The sequence below is a fragment of the Etheostoma cragini genome, chromosome 14, assembly GCF_013103735.1.
Source record: "Etheostoma cragini isolate CJK2018 chromosome 14, CSU_Ecrag_1.0, whole genome shotgun sequence".
NCBI lineage: Eukaryota > Metazoa > Chordata > Actinopteri > Perciformes > Percidae > Etheostoma > Etheostoma cragini.
Window position 1 is genome coordinate 10,608,898 of NC_048420.1, and position 17,610 is coordinate 10,626,507.

Here is a 17,610-nt window from a genome sequence, read left to right on the forward strand (position 1 = left end):
TCTCTCTTATCATTTGGAGTAAAGTATGAAATAAAATATCAACCATAAACTAAGAAAGCGCTTTCTCCATTATGCACACCAAGCGTTTAAAAACCTCTTTCAATGCAAGACTCAAACAATGCTAATTAGATAGATAGCAGGGGTAATTATGCAGAAATGGCCAGCAGTGTGATGTTACCATAACACTTAAACAGGTAACAAGAGGTAGAACACACAGCCATTTCCATACAATTACACCGTTCACGCAATATGGCCGAGCCTCCTGCTTCAATTGAGGAACACACATCTAAAGTCATACCAACGTTCTGCTATCAAAAGTGCATCCAAATTTACATGTTGTGAGACGAGCACCGATAGGAACAATATTGACATCTTAACAGTAAATATCAAGTACATGATTTTCAGAATGCCCCACTAACACAGTCAGTCGGATTTCTAGTTGCTTAACAGATAATGGTTAAAAAGGGTAACGCAGAGAAGTAGTCGAAGGGAGAGAAAAGATCATCAAAATGATGAAGCGTCTTTTTTTTCTTTCTTTTTTTAAGCATACAAGTTAAAAAGCCTCATTGACCAGTCCAGTGAGGATTTAAGGTGGTTTACAGTGAAAACTTCTAGCACCTAGAATCAGGATGTCCTTTTGTGCTTCCATGTCTTTAGAATACTAATCATGTAAAAGTCAGTAATCTTGTTTGGCTAAGAAAGATTGTGTTACAAAGGATACATTGAATTTTCAGGCTATAAAATCTACAATGTTACAAATGACCACAAATGCTTCATCCCTTTAGAAAGGCATGAAGACGCTGATAAGCAGTAAAAAAACGCTACTAAAAGCAACATGCTAAAAAAAAAAAAAGCCCTGACTATCTACCTCTATAAATGACCAAATTTATGTGAGATGTCCCACTACTAAATCTCTTGGTTAAAAATGATGCATAGTTAGAAAATATAGACTACTCGCCTCCAATCAAGAATATAAGAACATTCGCCAGCTTAACTTAGTAGTACAACTTAGGTGGGACGTTAGGAAATTTCTAGAATTATTTGAAGTAAGACCGTAAGTCTTACAAGGCAAGAGAATAATTGCATTTAAAATCTGTATACAAATAGACAGTGTTAATTTAGACTACATGTGGGCCGGTTGTTAAAAAAATTGCTAATATTTTCAGCAGCCTCCACTGAAAGCTTATTCAAAATATACCTTATTACCAACATTATTATATAGTATAAAGACTCACAAAAAGTAATTTGCATAAAACTCAAGCGTTTGTGCAACGACTGCTCCTAATTCATAGAGCAAACACTATATATATGTATATATGTTTTTTTTTTAGGGAATTTCAATCAGTAAAACTCTAAAATGTTGCAGCTTTCACTCCACTGTACCGAATGGCTGGATATCGGGACGCCACACAAATATCCCGCTATGACAAAGACACCGCAGAAAACACTATCCTGCTGTTTACATTAAAACATAAAAGTAGACTTAATATTAAAAAGGAAGAAATAAACAATTATCACAAATGCCTAAGTGTCTAAACATGAGTCAGCTACATGCATATTCATAACAAAACTGAATCAAATGAAATTAGACTAAAAACCAAAGGGACAAAAAAAAAAAAAGTAAAGTTACACTCTATGTTAATGTTTTATCAACAGGCTCAGACTACATCAGAAAGGTGTTGGGAACCGGTCCCAATGCACCATGTCTTAGCATGGGAATAGGGTAACTGGTGAAACTATTTCAGTTCAGGCTAACACGAGAGGCAAAGAGGGATACAGCTGCTGTTGTTTCAATCTCTCTGTTTCGAACCCTCATCCAGAATAAACTAAGTGTTGGTTCAAGGGTTGATAACAAATCTGATGCAAAGAATCCTTTGGTAATTTGTCACCAGATTTGGCATAAAATGGACATCAGTGTCAATCAAGGACAAATACTGAACACCCAGCAAATGTGGGCCTAATAATTCATAGTTTTGCACAGAAATGACAACACAAAGGTGGTCTCAAATGGCACTTTTCATCACATAGTGCCCTATGTGAATCACACTACCCTCAAAATATTAGGTACTTTTGTCCTGATTGAAGTACCCAGTTTGGTCAGTGCACTTTGCTTTGATTGGCTGATAAATAATGTGTCAGAAGAGCAAATCTTTAGGCATATAAACAGTGAACAGGCCCCCTTATATTTTGATTAATTTGATCCTTCTCCCTTCAAGCACCAAGACCCTAACATACAATAAAAAACAAGAGGGTAAACGGCTTCTTCTAAATTATAAATCACCTCAATGTATGATACTGCCCACTAGTTTAGAAAGTGTAAATTTCTTTCTAAAAATGCTATGTACAAACCTTTCCTTTTCCTTTCATACTTTGAAACATATTTCCCTACAACAAATACAAACACACACTTATGCACGAGATGTAAATAAAACCTCTTCCAGCTCAAACCCCAAGAAAGAGGGATGCCTTTGCTGCTTACAGTCTAATAGCTGGCTTGATTTGGGTGGGTCAAGGGCTGAAGTACAATTGTCGACATATGGGTAACTGGACAGGTATGTTAGGTAAGGAGATCACTATGTCAAACCACTGTGATGATATCCACAGCTGACAGTAAGACAGCAAGGGGTAGTGTGTTCCGTCAGTGGGGTCCCTCACCCGTGGCAACCTGGGGTTGTGTGCTCTCAGGCAAAGTACATGGTGCGCAGGGTGTCCTGGTGGATCTGAACAGCTTTGGCCAAAGCCTGTTGGTCACGCCCATTACTCTGGCCTGATGTATGACTGCCCTCGGCACTGAAACAGTAGAATTTAAAAAAAAGTTTAATTACACAAGTGTGAAAACTGTTTAAAGATCCAATGTTTAGGAATTTCTCCCATCTAGCGTTGAGATCATATATCGCAATCAACTCTCTCGCACCGCGCAGTTCAAAATACGTATTACAGGTACGGTAGCCTTCAAGCTTCAAAAATAAGGTCTTTGGGTCTTTTCAATATCCTTTTTCTTTTTCGGGGCAAAGAAGAAGACGCTTGTTCCTGAAATTTGTATTTTGAATACTTGTGGTCCTCTACATTTCCTTCTTCAAACTTGCCGGGGCTGGAAAGCGAAAATACCCATTTGTGCCGGATGCTTCGCGCCGACACATTACATCTACCGCCGGTTACTGTGTTGCGCAACTCTGAACTTCCTGCCGGCTGCTGCTTGGCGCAAAGGATCATCCAGGACTTCTTCATCATCATCTACCACATCCTCCCTCCCAAACTCCTCACTATCTTCCAACTCAATGTCACTGCCCTCGCTGTCAAAATTCTCCTCTGTCATAGCCATTTTCTCGTTCGTCTCTCAAAAATTCATAAGCAAACGCACATTTATGTCTGGTTGATTGACATTATTTTCAGCAAACTACAGTACATTTTGTTGGTCACACGGCTTTAAATAGCCAACAAGACCCGCCTCGAGTGTAATTGAACCAATGACTGTGCGTTCTCTGCTGCACGCGTCATGAAAAGACTGACGAATACAAAATGCTGCGCCACGCAGCAGCCGGCAGGAGGTTCAGCGGTGCGCAACACAGTAACCGGCGGTAGATGTAATGTGTCGGCGCGAATCATCCGGCACAAATGGGTTAAGCAGCATTAGCAGCCCCTGCCAGTTTATCTTGTGACAGCAAAAACGCAGAGCAGTGTATCCTATGTCTCTTACCGGCTAACGAATTTCAAGATGGCGCATGAATACGGAGAGTCTACCCCAGTTCAGGCAAATGGAAATGAAAAATATCAAGCCAATAGGAATACTTGGAATTGATGATGGTGGAAAATATCAATGAAAAAGGACAAGTTTGTGAACGGGCAACACAGATTTTGATAATGAACCACTAAACACATTACACACCTGACCTTTAAGGGTTTACGTTAAAGTTTCATTAGTTTCGGTTTACCAGAATACAAAAAGTGGAAAACTCAAGAAATGGTTATGAGTCATTCCCTGCATTCCAATACCCCAAAAACCATTTAGTATGTCAAAAAAAGATTGTTTACGCCCCAATACATAGTGGGTCAAATGCAGTATGCCAAAAAATTCCAGGATGTCCTATTGCATCGCGTCAGATTTTGTAGTACGCAGGCCAGCATGCTTTTCTGTCTATTCTGACCCAAAATTCTTTGCACATATTTGACCAAGAGAGTCAATAATTAGTATGTCTGAATTGTATGAATACTGCATGCAACAGTACATACTTCAAGGGCAGCTACAGTGTACAAAAAGCAAATAGAAAACAGTATGTGATTTGGAACTTACCTGTCGTGCTCTTTGTCCACCAAATGATAGCGAGCCCGGAATGCCACCAAATGGGCATAGTAAGCTGGTGCTGGGATGGAAACTGATCGGGTGCAGCGTACATAGGTGTGGCATAGCTGGTACGTTAGGACTTGCAGTTCATCTGAAGAGAAGTGGTTGTCGTCCCAGAGCACATGGTAATGAGACGGCCTGCTGGTACCCTGCAAGGTGTGATCAGGAACGACAGTGTTGCTTTTCTGTCCACGAGGGGAAACACTGCCTACGCTATCAACAGTCTTATGCAATTGGCTAATTTGGCCGATGATCCATTTATTTTTCATGTACATTCAAAAGCCATTAAATCTGACCTTAAACCGTAATGCTGCTAATTCCTTTCTAAAAATATTCACAGGCACAGTTTCACTTTTTACCTCAATTCCTGATTCAGAACTTACCTGAATGCCAGCGTGACTGCAAAGGTAGAAGTCAAATTCTGATGGGTGAGTGATTTTGGTGTCCACTGTGGTGCCTGCCGGAATGTTGCCACTCTTCCCAACCTGTAAAAAAAAATGTATCAAAGAATGCATTAGTGATTAGATGGTTGTCTTACAGGTTTGGACAACAAACTTAAATTTTGTTGGAAGCAAACATAAACCACATAAGATTTTGACCTATACACAATTTTTTTATTATCATTATTATTATTGTTATTATTGAAAAGTCAATTTCCAGATATGTGAATTCCATTTACAAGTGCAGGTTTGAATGCTGGTGTGTGCGCTAGTGTCACCAAATTACTTAAGATTACCTAGTTTCCCCAATATAAGAACATTGGATTAAGATATCTTTCCAATGCTGGTTCACGTTTACAAGGTAACTGCAACTAAGTACCAAAACAGTGGTTTAAGAAATGTATTTGTGCTCCTTCATCTTTTTAGTTAGGTTTGCTAGAAAACTGACAAAACTCCCACTTCAGCCAATAACAATACTGACCCTCTCGTTTCTGTCCATACAGAAGAGTCTCGTGTGGTGTCTCTTCTGCACAACCACAAAAGTGATACCAGGCTGGTAGTCCTTCTCTAGTTTTATGCAGGCCTCGCGGATCGCCAGCAGTTCATGCTGAAGGACCTGCATCTCAAGAGATATTAAAAATGAATATGTAAAAAGTTAGCTGGTTAAGTTTAGTTTGCTTCATTCATCTATTCATGTATTTGTTACAGGCTGGTAGCAAGCTGCTAACATGGCCAATGTCTAAACAAACAAACAACGGTAAAGCATGTGGAGGGGACTGCATGGTGCGTTCAGGCGCCACTTGTAAACTTATGGCGTGTTCAGGTGCCCCACTAGTAAACTCAAGCTGCATTCAGGTGCACCTCATACTGATGTTGCCTTACACATAAAAGAATGATTCCAGTCCCATCCACATTGTAAAGCATACAGCTTATTAAAAGGAGAATTCCGATCAATTCCAACAAGTAGCTCAGTTGTTTGTAAATTTGGAGTGCTGTCAGAGAAAAAACGAAACCAATCAGTGCTGCCTACACAGTGTTATCCTCCTGCTAGAGTTAGCACCCAACAGGCTTAAAGTAAGTGCTGTACTACAACTAGCAGGAGACAAGTTAAAACTAGCCCTGTTGGGTGATAACTCTAGCAGGAGGATAACACGGTGTAGGCTGCACCGACTGTTTTCGTTTTTTGGACAGGACTCCAAATTTACAAACAGAGCTACGTGTTGCAATCGACAAGAATTCTCCTTTAATTAAAAACTGGCATCGGATTAGTAATCTGTATCAGCTGACACTGTACCTAAAGCCCAGGTATGGGTATCAAGACTGAAACATTTGAATCTGTATATCCCTATTACCAGAAACATACTTGTTAAAAAAAAATTATATTAATAATTTATTCTGCATCATCCCTGATATGTGTATCACCTGGTTGAATTGACCCTCAGAGATGCCATCGCGGTAGTAGATGATTCTGGTGGGCTTAAAGCGGGTGGACTTGTAGAACTGGATAAGCAGCTCCCTCACCATGGTGGCCAAGTCCTGGATGATGTCCTGACGGTGCTGCTGCACCCGCACTGTGGCACAGTATCTGCTGGGATGGGCATCCATACTACCAACGACCTGAAAAGGAAATATAATTTAGGATCAAATGAAAGGTATGATTTGTGGGGTTTTCGGATGCCGCTCAGCCACACAATGACCTGTTCCGCCATAACAACAAAACAATTACGTACTTGAAAGAAACTTAAAGTCTCCCTCCACTCAAAAATGTGATTTGATTAGATAGATAGCTTTTAAATTGTCATTCAACTGCACACAGAGTGCAGAAATGACCAAATTTTCGTTTCCCTGGCTCATAAATAATGGCCAAACTAAAAACAAGTACTACTCAACTAGGCTGCCCAGTCTTTGTAAAACAGCTGTCCACCAGAGCAGCCTGCCCACTCATGGAGCTTTTCAAACGGGCTGCGTCAGCGGGAACCGTGATACAACCGTGGCAAGGTCAGAGCCAGAATTTCTCAATTATGCAGAAAGAGAATATGTACTACCAGCCCCTTTTCAGTTTTTTCTTACTTTTTAGGTGGGAACCACGTTACAGTATTAATCATAACAGAGTATAGTTTTTTCTTTTAAACATACTTTAAAATGTGTATTTTAAATTGGGGGATTTTAAGAGCTTGCAGAGATGGCACTTGTATTAAATCCCGTTTTTTTTCATGTAGTTAATTGTTTAAGAAGTACCTGTGTGTCAAAACGTGAGTTAAAACAATGGTGATTGAGCATATGACCCGCTGATGAAAGTGCTTGTATTTGCTGCTTTTTCAAGTAATACAATCTGAGTGTCTAAATTAAAATTCAGTGCACAGTTAGTGACATTTATATGTCAGTCAGCAGCAGTTGGTCTCTCTCTGTCTGCCCAGGTGGAGCTTGGCAGTGCCGTTAGCTGCCTCCCAGCCACGGCTGCACGTGTCCCCACACGGCCTGTATATTGATAGATGTTGTAGCTCTTAGCGAGAACTGAAAACTTAACTGTTATCAGTGTGGACAGGGGCATGTGAAGGTACAGCGCAAGTTAGAGCCGTTAATCTACCCATGACACACAGTCGACACCTTAACAACAAAGCTGCCGCTAGAACCAACCTAACCCAAATCTTACAGACAACAACTTTAACTATTTTGTGCAGGGTAGATGGGCATGTTTTGTTGTTACTTACAGCAGCAATGGAAGGCTTTTTTCCATCTCCAGCAGGCGGATGAGTCACATCTGCACCAAGGAAGATCACTGGCTGCTGGAAAACTAATGGCCTGGAACCAGAATGTAGAGTGTAGACACAATTGAAATTTAGCAAAAAAATTATAATTTCAAAAGGGGGATAAAAGTTGATAGTTGTCACATTACAAATATATATTAATTGATTATGTTCAGGATTTCATCATTAGTATCTTCACTAACCTGCCCTGTGGGAGGAGGATGTTATTGACGCCACCCAGCTTGACGTTGATCTTCAGACAGAGGTTAGAGAGGGTCTGAGGTGTTGTCTTTTGAACATTCTTCACCTGCACACACTGTGTGGCCATGCCAAGTACCGTGTCCCCAACACGTTTTACCTCAGCTGCAACACACATCAGGACCAATGATATCAATTTATAAAAAACAAAGCAGATAGGAGAGCCCGTAGGAAGAATGTAGCTTTAAGTGGATTGTATTTCATTGTGGTTGTTTCCAAAAAAAGAAATAGAAGCAGTACAACTTGCTCAGTTTGAGATGAACTATAACTGAAAATATAACTCTCTTTAATCACACAAATCCACACAGATTTGGATAAGTGTTTTTCTTTAAGCAATGCAAAAACTTAAGTATAAACATCAGGAATTTGTGATGTCAGTTAGCATGACAACTTAAACTATCCAACCTTAATTGCATGCTGTCATGTTATTATTATTATTAAAGTCAATCGTCTCTCTAAAAGCCAATCTGATCTCTACAAATAAATAAATACTTGTGAAGGACAGTGATCTATAAAACAAGCAAAATAATTATTTGCAGACATAAGCGATAGAAAACTTTAGGCTGTGGAATGAGCAAGTTTTTTGCAGTTTGAAAGAAGTTAGTAAGGATTTTACTTGAAAAAAAGTCTGGGATGTATGTTATCTCTGTTGCAGGAATATAAATCATACAGCACCAAATGACATATACTGCATGAGTGGATCCCTCACCATAAACGGGCGTCTTCCCCGGTAGGATGACAACCACCAACTGGAGGCCTTGGTAGGTGTACTTGAGGTGCCTGAACATGGGCTCCACGCTGTCCGCTCCCTGGGCGTACTTACAGAAGCAAGGCTGACCCTGGATGGGCATGCCTGCATCCCTAGAGATCTTCCTCAGCTGATCTGTGAATGCTCTGAGACAGATTAGGAAGTTGTTTATTCACAGTTCAGTTAGATTAAGCGGTTTAGGTTGAAAGAAAGTAATGGAAAGTGACAGGAAAACATCCAAGCAAGAACAAGTCCAAATCCGGTTGTGAGCCCACTGAGCTACCTTGTGTATCTTGACTTGAGTGTTCAAAAATCAATGAATCCAAGTACTTAAATGCTTTCTTTAGCTTAACAACACTGCATGTCAAAAAATAAAGGCATTATGTTTATTGACTAACAATACTTTATGTCAGGGGTCTTCAACGTTTTCCAGGCCAAGGACCCCCAAACTGATGGCGAGATGGAGCGGGGACCCCCTAATTATATATATTGTATAAAATTGTGTTATATCAAACTGGTCCTATAGTGCCACGTGTAAATGTACCTTGTTATTGCGCATTCAATATTTTTGTTACATTACTCCATATGTAATACACTCTATTACATATGGAGTAATGTAACGAAAGTAATTTCGCCCTGGGATTATTAACGTATTTCTGATTGTGATTCCTCGTTGATGGGACAGGTGTTGTGAATGAAACGGTGCCCAGCTTGAAAGAGCTCCTGTGTGTCGCTGAATGTGTGCGTTGATGACTGAAAGACATCTTCTGCCTCCATTTATCTGTTTACTACAGTGTGTTGAATTCATGTTAATGTGTATTTAATTTCAATTAGTGGAAAAAATTGCAGGGGGGTGGGGGGAATATAAAAAAAAGTCTAATCAACCAAAACTTTCGCGACCCCCATGCAGTACCTCCGCGGACCCCCTAGTGGTCGCGGACCCCCTGTTGAAGACCCATGCTTTATGTGGAAAATGAAGGACATTTTGTTTACTCTGATGAAAACTAGCTTGTTGAGCTAACTCAGGCTCAGTTAGAGAAGCTTTGCGGTTGATTAATGTGCACTGTCCCTATCAAACAAACAAAGGAAAATGAAATGAAACCACAATGTCTCTAAAATAGACAAAACCCAGACCCAAAGGGATGTTTAAGTCCGCTCAAGAAGCACATGTACATGACGACATAAAATACATGCACTTTATGTATCTCACTTACTTAAGCAGGAGTTCAGTGCACTGCCTCTGTGGTGCAAAGCAGGCGATGGCCCACACTTTGATCTCAATGCCAGTGTGGAACTGTTTGTTCCTCATGTCCCATACTCCCTGGATTGGTGTGGCTATTGCTTTGTTCTGCAATTTGTAATGACAGCAGCTATATGAGTAGGGCTGGGCAATATGGAGAAAATCAAATCTCACAATATTTTTTACCCAATACCTTGATATCAATACCTCAACGATATTTTAGTGTTGACTATTGGTCCTTTCATAAAATATTTACACAATGAGAATTTGATAAATAGTAAACAGTAATGAGGATATACAACAGCTAGAACAGTCTGGTAAGTTCAGAAAATTACATCACTTTACTGTAATGCACCCTTTAATGATATTTTGATGTCCAAAATCCAAGACGATATCTAGCGTCATATCACGATAGATATAATATCAATAAATTGCCCGACACTACTTATAAGTGCTCTTCACTGTACACAATATGAAGTTATTCCAACAAAACATATTACAGACAAATTAATTGGAGTTGTAGCTACATGCAAAAAAAACAAAACAAAAAAAACCAGTACAGGCCACTTTCAACACATCCAAACTGGTGATCAACATACCCTGCCTCCATACAGAATGGAAGGTGCTTGAAGGACACGGCCATTCACTTCTGTCATCTCATCCCTCACCATCACTCCAAATTCACGAACATAAGGGTCAGTGTTGAAATTGGCACTTCTCATCTGTATAAAAAAACAGCAGCTGATTGAACGTCATCAGAATTCCTGTAAAAACTTAACCAAGTTAGGATTTCAGTTAAGATTTTCCTTTAACTGTAGTCGTGTTATTAAGAGGCTTTTTATATAAAATGTTTATAGTGTCTCACTACAATCATTCATATATAAAACACCAATAAGTATCCCTAATCCTATTGTTTGCAAATGTTTATGGAAATGGAAATAAAAACTAAATCCCCATAAAAGAAAATCCCTAATCCTTAGTTCAAATGAGCCTAACTTTCTAAGCAGACTTCTCAATGTGTTGCTGTGGCAGTGTTGGTGTGAAAACTATGGTAGCTCACTATTGTACCAGCCAAGTATGACCAAGGTCATGAACCTTCTACTCCAGTAGCCAATCAGCAAACACTACCATTCCTGTGCTTGGCATCAAACCTGGCAAACCTGGCAATGGGCAGAAACTTTTTCTTATCTCACCTAAACAGTCAACTAAAGCCTATTTTTGAAAATCAGTAAAGCAAACAGGACGACCGAATCTTGACACATTTTTGAACCATTTCTGTTCTTTTCCTTTGCGGCCACAAATTTGTTCTCAACTCCTGAGTCTAACTAAATATTGGACCATTTTGTTTGTGACAGTAGCAATACTGTGCATTCAATCAACCTTTATCTCACAACAACTTACCAATTTACTAATCTCGTCCTGGCGGTCTGGAGCTGATCGTGCTGTGGCACGAATCATAGTGGAGGTCTGATTGTCTGTCAGCTTTTTGATGCAGCGCTGTCCTGCCACTATGTTACACACCTGTAGACACAGACACACAAAACAGGTTCAGAGGGAAAATCAATATTAAATCGGGTACTTTCTCGAAAAACAAACAAGTACAGGAGGTTGATTCCCTGACGAAGGTTTGTGTGCCGAAACGTGTCAGAGTTGTTTTTAGTGTGTGTGTCTTGGATTTTTCCTGAGTTTTGCTTCATATGATTGTTCCATCCAAAGAGCCCGTTAAACAAACAATTTAAGTTCTATAAGTGCTCCTCTACAGACATTTTTGTAAATTACAGGAGGTTATTGATGCTTACCTCTAGAGGTAGGTAGGTGTGTTTCTGCTCCTGTCCCACCTGTAGACACGGGAGGTGAGGGTATCTCAGAATAAGCTTGTACTTGTCTTTGAAGTACTGTGCTACTGTGCATTCAATAGTTTGGCCGTTCTCCTGCTGCAGGGGGAACCTAAGGGTAAGCATACAGCAGAAAATTGAGAGGAAGAGAAATACAGCAATTTCTGTTGTTTTTCTCATATAATCTGACAGAACTATCATCGACAACACGATAGTTTAGAAGAGCTTTCCTACGTTTGGTGGCTGGCTGGTCTTCTGGTCACGTTGCACACTCTGTACTTCCTCTTCATCTGGCCACAGTGAGTAATCTCCACCTTCAGGCCTGGAAGGACAAATCCCAATGAAGAACAACACAATTAGAAAAGTAACCAAAAGCTAAAATAAATGCTAATTTTGAATGGCCTGTGACAAAAAACATAGATCACGACTCTTCACTGGAAAAAAACTAGAATTACAGCCTAGGCCAACCAGTGAAGTTGCAGTTTACATCAATTCTGTCCAGGTTCATATATTATATAGAGTAGACTTTGAAGCAATTTAATAAAAAAAGGCAATAATTGTATTTTTGGCAAAACATGCATGTTTCACACACATCTTCAACCCAACAGACCAGAAGATCTATACAAGCACCACAGTTTCAAGGTGAGCATCCAAGATTAGTGTCACCAATACAGAATCCAACCAAATTTGAAATATGGTCAGAATCTTCTGTTCCTGACCTATGCCGTTGAATTATGCAAAAAAGGGTTTTTGCAGAACAAATATGATGTTGACCTTTCAGATATTAAATGTCATCCCTTCATCATTGTATCCTTTTAGACATTTAAGTGAAATGTCGTAATTAGATTAGAAATTCTCAAGCTATGACAAAAAACGCTTTTTGTGAGCTTTGACTTCCAAAATCGAATGAGTTCAGCTCCTGAGCTTAACTTACCTTTGATTTCCTTTGTAAATTTCACTCGTTGAGAGTCTGTTAAGGGCTTCTGTTGTTCTTCAATGCTTTTGAAGTCTAAGACCTCACACATGAACTCAATTACAGGCTGGGCTTTGTAGAATGCAGTGGCGGAAACTGCAAACAAAACAAACACACACAGGTAAGATTCATGAAACAACTTTAATTCACACAACTTGTTTGCAATCGGCAGGAAAGTTACCGTCAATGTTGAGCATCATTTTCCAAAGGGAAGGCCTGACAGACTGGTGAAAGCCAAACCACACCTCTCTGCCACCACCAAGGGGGTTCGAACATCCCTCTGAGGGAGTGAAGAAAGAGCGGCCCACCGGGGTATACCTGTAACAGAGGACAGTCAGTCGTAAAACCTGATTAACATGTTCTAAAAAACACAAGTTCAAAAACTAGTTCAAATAGCAAACCCTTAATGAAGAAAACAGTAAAACAAAAGTCTTTACTCTCTGCCTTTCAGTTAGAATGCCTTCATCACAGTGGTACATTAATTTGGTTTCTGTTTATTTGAATACAACTGGGTAATTACTCATGTTGTGCGAGCAGATTATCACATATTTCAATGGAGTTGCGTAGCTTGTGATTCTGCAGGTCTGCACCTCTCAGCATATTGAAAGCTTTAGAAGGATAGTCAGATACAAAGTAAAGTACATCTAATTTGTCATTAACAATATTGTGCTAAAAACACCCACCGTGGTCATTTGACTATAACAGGCCACAACAAATATGGGATAATTAATCATCCATACATGAATCATTGTTCAATAATGAAAACCCACCTCATAGAGGGCAAATGTCTCATGACCACATCCAAGGCTTGGACAGTCTCAAAGGGGACGCTGGGTAGCCGCCCTGACAGTGCCTCGTGCAACGCTTGCAGGCTAACGCAGGACATCCACTTGATGGAAACTTTGAAGCTGCGATCCTTGCCTTCACCTGGAATGGTTACCTCAAGCTCCACCTGTGTAATAGATGAGCAAGAAATGAAAAAGAGCAGAGGAACCGCTGTGATATTTTCAGACTAACATTTTTTTAACAAATGTTTAGGCAATTTCTTCAAAAGTGGAGATTTTTATGTTGCAAGTTGTCCTGAATAATACATACTTTGTCTCTGCCTATGGGCAAGGGCATGGCAGTGTAGAGATTCTTCCTCCCATCATAAACTGGCTTTCGGTCACCAAAGATTTGTGTTTTAAAGTGCTGGACCATGTGCTCCACAATTTCACTGAGAATCAAATGAAACAAATAAATTACATTACAAGTGATCTACCACATGCCAAAGGCTGCAGATGAAATATATACATACCGGTTGACCCTCCTGGGGCATTTCTCGGGCTTGATGTCAATGTCATAATGGTAGACCTCCAATTTGGGGATTTCCATCTCAAAGAAGTTGGCCTGGAGCTTGATTGTCCTGCCCATGGTGCCAAAGTCTGGCCGTGATGGTGGCTTGAACACATATTCTGGCACTGGGGAGGATGGCGGGTCTACAACAGGGGGGTCAAAAGTAGGAAAGATGCAGATTGCATTATTAGGATCACATTATAAAGACATCAAACATTTCCCCATCAAGACCCAATTAGTATTATTTAGTAGGAAAGATGCAGATTGCATTATTAGGATCACATTATACAGACATCAAACAATTCCCCATCAAGGCCCAATTAGTATGTTTTCACCCAAAACACAAATATACACACATACATACACACATACATACACATAACTACAGTGTCACTGATAAATACAGTATTGTGCGTTTTTCAACTGGTCATTATGAAAAATACGTTTTTTTTTCCAGTTTAACATTGTTTGTGTTAACACATTACCAAAGGAATGACTGAGGAATCTTCTAATTCATACAGTGCCAAATTAGAGACGTAAAGGGTCTTCTTTTTAATGGTTACCTTTATCAAAGAAATCTAAGAGATGTTGTGTGTGACATCTCTCAACCAATTCTGCACAACCTGTTCAGCCATGTCAACAAGCGATCAGTGGTGGCCTAAAGGTTAGAGAAGCAAGCGTGTAACCGGGAGGTCGTCGGCTCAGTCCCCAGACAGTGACTATTGAGATTGTGAATTGGCTGGAATCAATGAGCTATGTGATTATTAACCTTCCCAGCTCCAAATCTGAAGTTTGTTTAGATTCTTTGAAGTGTCATCCATTCTTTGTATTATCCTGGAGAAAATACACTAAGCTTTCATCACTGAACCAAGAAGCTATATCTGCAACTTCAGGTATAACGGTGAGACTGTCAAGGCACACTCAATTGCCCTCAGTGCCTTATCTTTGTGCACCAGCTATGTTCATTCAAACAGAAGAACACCCATAAAACCTAGAATCATATGGTGACTATTATTGACTAACCTTTAGTGTGTACAAAATGCATTGCCATTCAGAGCACAAACCAAGGTGCATTTAGAGGATATTGAGTATTTTGAAAGATATTGTCTTCTTCAAAATATCACCTATAGCACCAAATCACGGGTCCAATTTCCTGGACAATTTCTTTACTCAGCCAGAAGGTTAAGTTGTACTTCAGATGAGTAGCCTACATACTGTAATGTTTGAACAATGTGTAAAAAAAAAAAGCCAGATGTTGCAACTTACACTGGACATTAATGACAGGACCAGTTTAAGGCACAACTAGAGGAGAAGCTTACCAGAGCCTGTTGATCCAGAGGAACGGGGTCCCTCTTGCATCTCGGTGACTACAGATGATAAATATAACATGTTATAAGGAATGACTAAAAATCCATTTTATCTGATACACACTGTACTTATATAGAGTTGTAAAAAAATACTCTATTTTTAATTGAGTGAATTAAAACATGATAGAAATTGAGGTTTACAGATTAACAAGTGAACACAAACAATTTACTTATTGCAAGTGGCAAGAAAAGGCATACATATGCTATTCATCTTTACTCGTACATTTCCATTGCAAACACTTGCTTCATTTCAGTATGTCTTGCTCTCTTATCACTTCCACAACACCATCGCCCACAATCAAGGGCGACTTTTCCAAACTCTTATCAATGTGCACACAGAAGTAATCGAACAAGCTGCCAATCTAACTCTGCTTAAGCCACCCATCCCTCCTGGAAATAGCCTGATTCTACACGCAAACATTTTATATTATAATACAAAAAAGACAACAGACATCCATCCAGCAGCATAGAAACAAACCATATAATAACTAATCAATTCAAAAACACTTCTGATTGTTTAATCCTCAGGATAAAAACCCAACGACAGAGATAAATCCTTATATAGTAAAAGCAGCAATATTTTAACATAGTCTAATTGCCAAATGAGTAAAATGTATTTATTTCTTATAGTGCCTTTTAGATAAATTTGTATTTTATTATTCTATTATGTCCTTAACTGTTGCAGTACTTTTGCAATATTGTTTATTCCATTTACATGTTATACTCTAAGGCAAATTATGTGCAAGTGAAAATTTACTTTGGCAATAAACCTCATTCTGAAATCCTACACTGTAACTGTGATGTTAACTAGCCTAAGTCAAACTTCATTTACCTACTTCTCGTCATCCCCTTGTGTCCAATGTCACAAAGCCCGTGGTACATTGACAGAGAAATATGCTGGTGTCGGGATTGTTGATTTTTTTTGCGTCGTGGACATAAACGATGCAACATAACTGAATTTACCAAATTTAAGTTGGACACTGTTAGCTAACCATAGCTCAGATTGGTGATGAGATTAGATAGCATGGTCGGCCGCTAAAAATGGCTTTAACTCTGTCATTAAGTGTTAAACTGCGAGACAGTCACAACAAAGACCAACGTGTTTATACTTGTATGATTTAACAAGAAAATATACGCCAGTCGATCCCACTTCGAAAAATGTCAGTAGCAAGCTAGCTAAGTAAAAACAAGTTCAGAAAACGAGGCACCGTTGAAGCTAACTTGGCTAACAGCAGCTTCTTGTTGTTGCACGCTAGCTAAGCTTGCATCAACTTAAGACTAGGACGACATGTTTTTTTATCATAGCATTTGTTGATTTATATAATAACAATAGTAAGCTAAATGACAGAAGTCCAGACTGTTTTTTAGCAATGTAGCAGCTAAATGCTGCAAGTAGTGTGCTAATTCTTGTTAGCTGCATCACTTAGCCGATGCTAATGTTAGCTGCACCACTTACCTGCAGCAGAGGAATACATTTTGTCGAGTTTTTAAGCGTGTGTCGTGGACGTACAGATACTCCACTTTATTTTGGACAAATTCCACTTAAACTCATGCGTGGTCGAAAAGTTGTATATACAAGACCGAGAGAGGAAGCTCAGTTCGGAAATAAAGATATTTAGTTAGCCAAGTGGTAAATATTTGGAGTCTCTCATCCTCGGCACGGCCCCATCCCCCCAACACACAAAACGGGAGCCGAGAGAAAAGATAGCACAGAAAAGACCCAAACAGGGCAAGAGGTTTCCCTCCCTTATACTTCCGTCTTTGGTCCCGTTGAGCAGCCTAAAGCTTTGTTTCTACTCTTATGAAGCTTATGTGATGCTCTTATGAAGCTTATGTGATATATATATATATATATATATATATATATATATATATATATATATATATATATATATATATATATATATATATATATGTATAAGTACATAAGAGTTTCACATAGGCTTCATTATCTCACAGATGTATTTGTTCTACCCACGCAATAGCTTCATTTTTTTAAAGCTACTATTCGTGGCATCTATCAAAGCTTGACACTTAAAAAGAAAAATATAGTAAGTACAATGTGTGCTATTTCTGTGTAAATTATTTACAGTTTAGATAAACTGACATTTATGACACATTCGTGCTTTTATTTTTATGAAGTGACACGCGTTAAACGGTTCAAATTTGCCGTAAAGGAAAGCGTTTCATGGGAATCGGAAGGGGAACTATCTTGTTAGTTGAACTCTTCAGTGACGTCAGACGCATCAGGCGCAGTTAAAACCTAACAACAGCAAAGGCAGTTTTTCTGATTACAAAACAAAAAGCATAACCCTGTATAAAACA

General features: G+C 39.3%; 1 protein-coding gene across 4 annotated transcripts; it reads right to left on the reverse strand.

Moving 5' to 3' along the window:
* Window positions 1-492: 492 nt before the first annotated feature.
* ago2 (argonaute RISC catalytic component 2) lies at window positions 493-17,008 on the reverse strand. Of its 4 annotated transcripts, none has more exons than XM_034892915.1 (20): window positions 16,742-17,008; window positions 15,238-15,285; window positions 13,881-14,061; window positions 13,679-13,799; window positions 13,354-13,535; window positions 12,765-12,901; window positions 12,545-12,679; window positions 11,845-11,932; window positions 11,575-11,722; window positions 11,177-11,296; window positions 10,375-10,497; window positions 9,750-9,883; window positions 8,497-8,681; window positions 7,733-7,892; window positions 7,494-7,584; window positions 6,205-6,399; window positions 5,264-5,398; window positions 4,726-4,827; window positions 4,292-4,491; window positions 493-2,790 (listed from the first exon to the last, which is right to left on the reverse strand). In XM_034892915.1, exons 1-20 carry the CDS (start codon window positions 16,758-16,760, stop codon window positions 2,682-2,684), a joined length of 2,613 nt encoding a protein of 870 aa, XP_034748806.1. In that variant the 5' UTR covers window positions 16,761-17,008; the 3' UTR covers window positions 493-2,681. The 4 variants fall into 4 exon arrangements, with proteins under 4 accessions (XP_034748806.1, XP_034748805.1, XP_034748804.1 ...); XM_034892914.1 differs by having other exon boundaries at window positions 5,264-5,404; XM_034892913.1 differs by having other exon boundaries at window positions 13,881-14,076.
* Window positions 17,009-17,610: the final 602 nt, after the last annotated feature.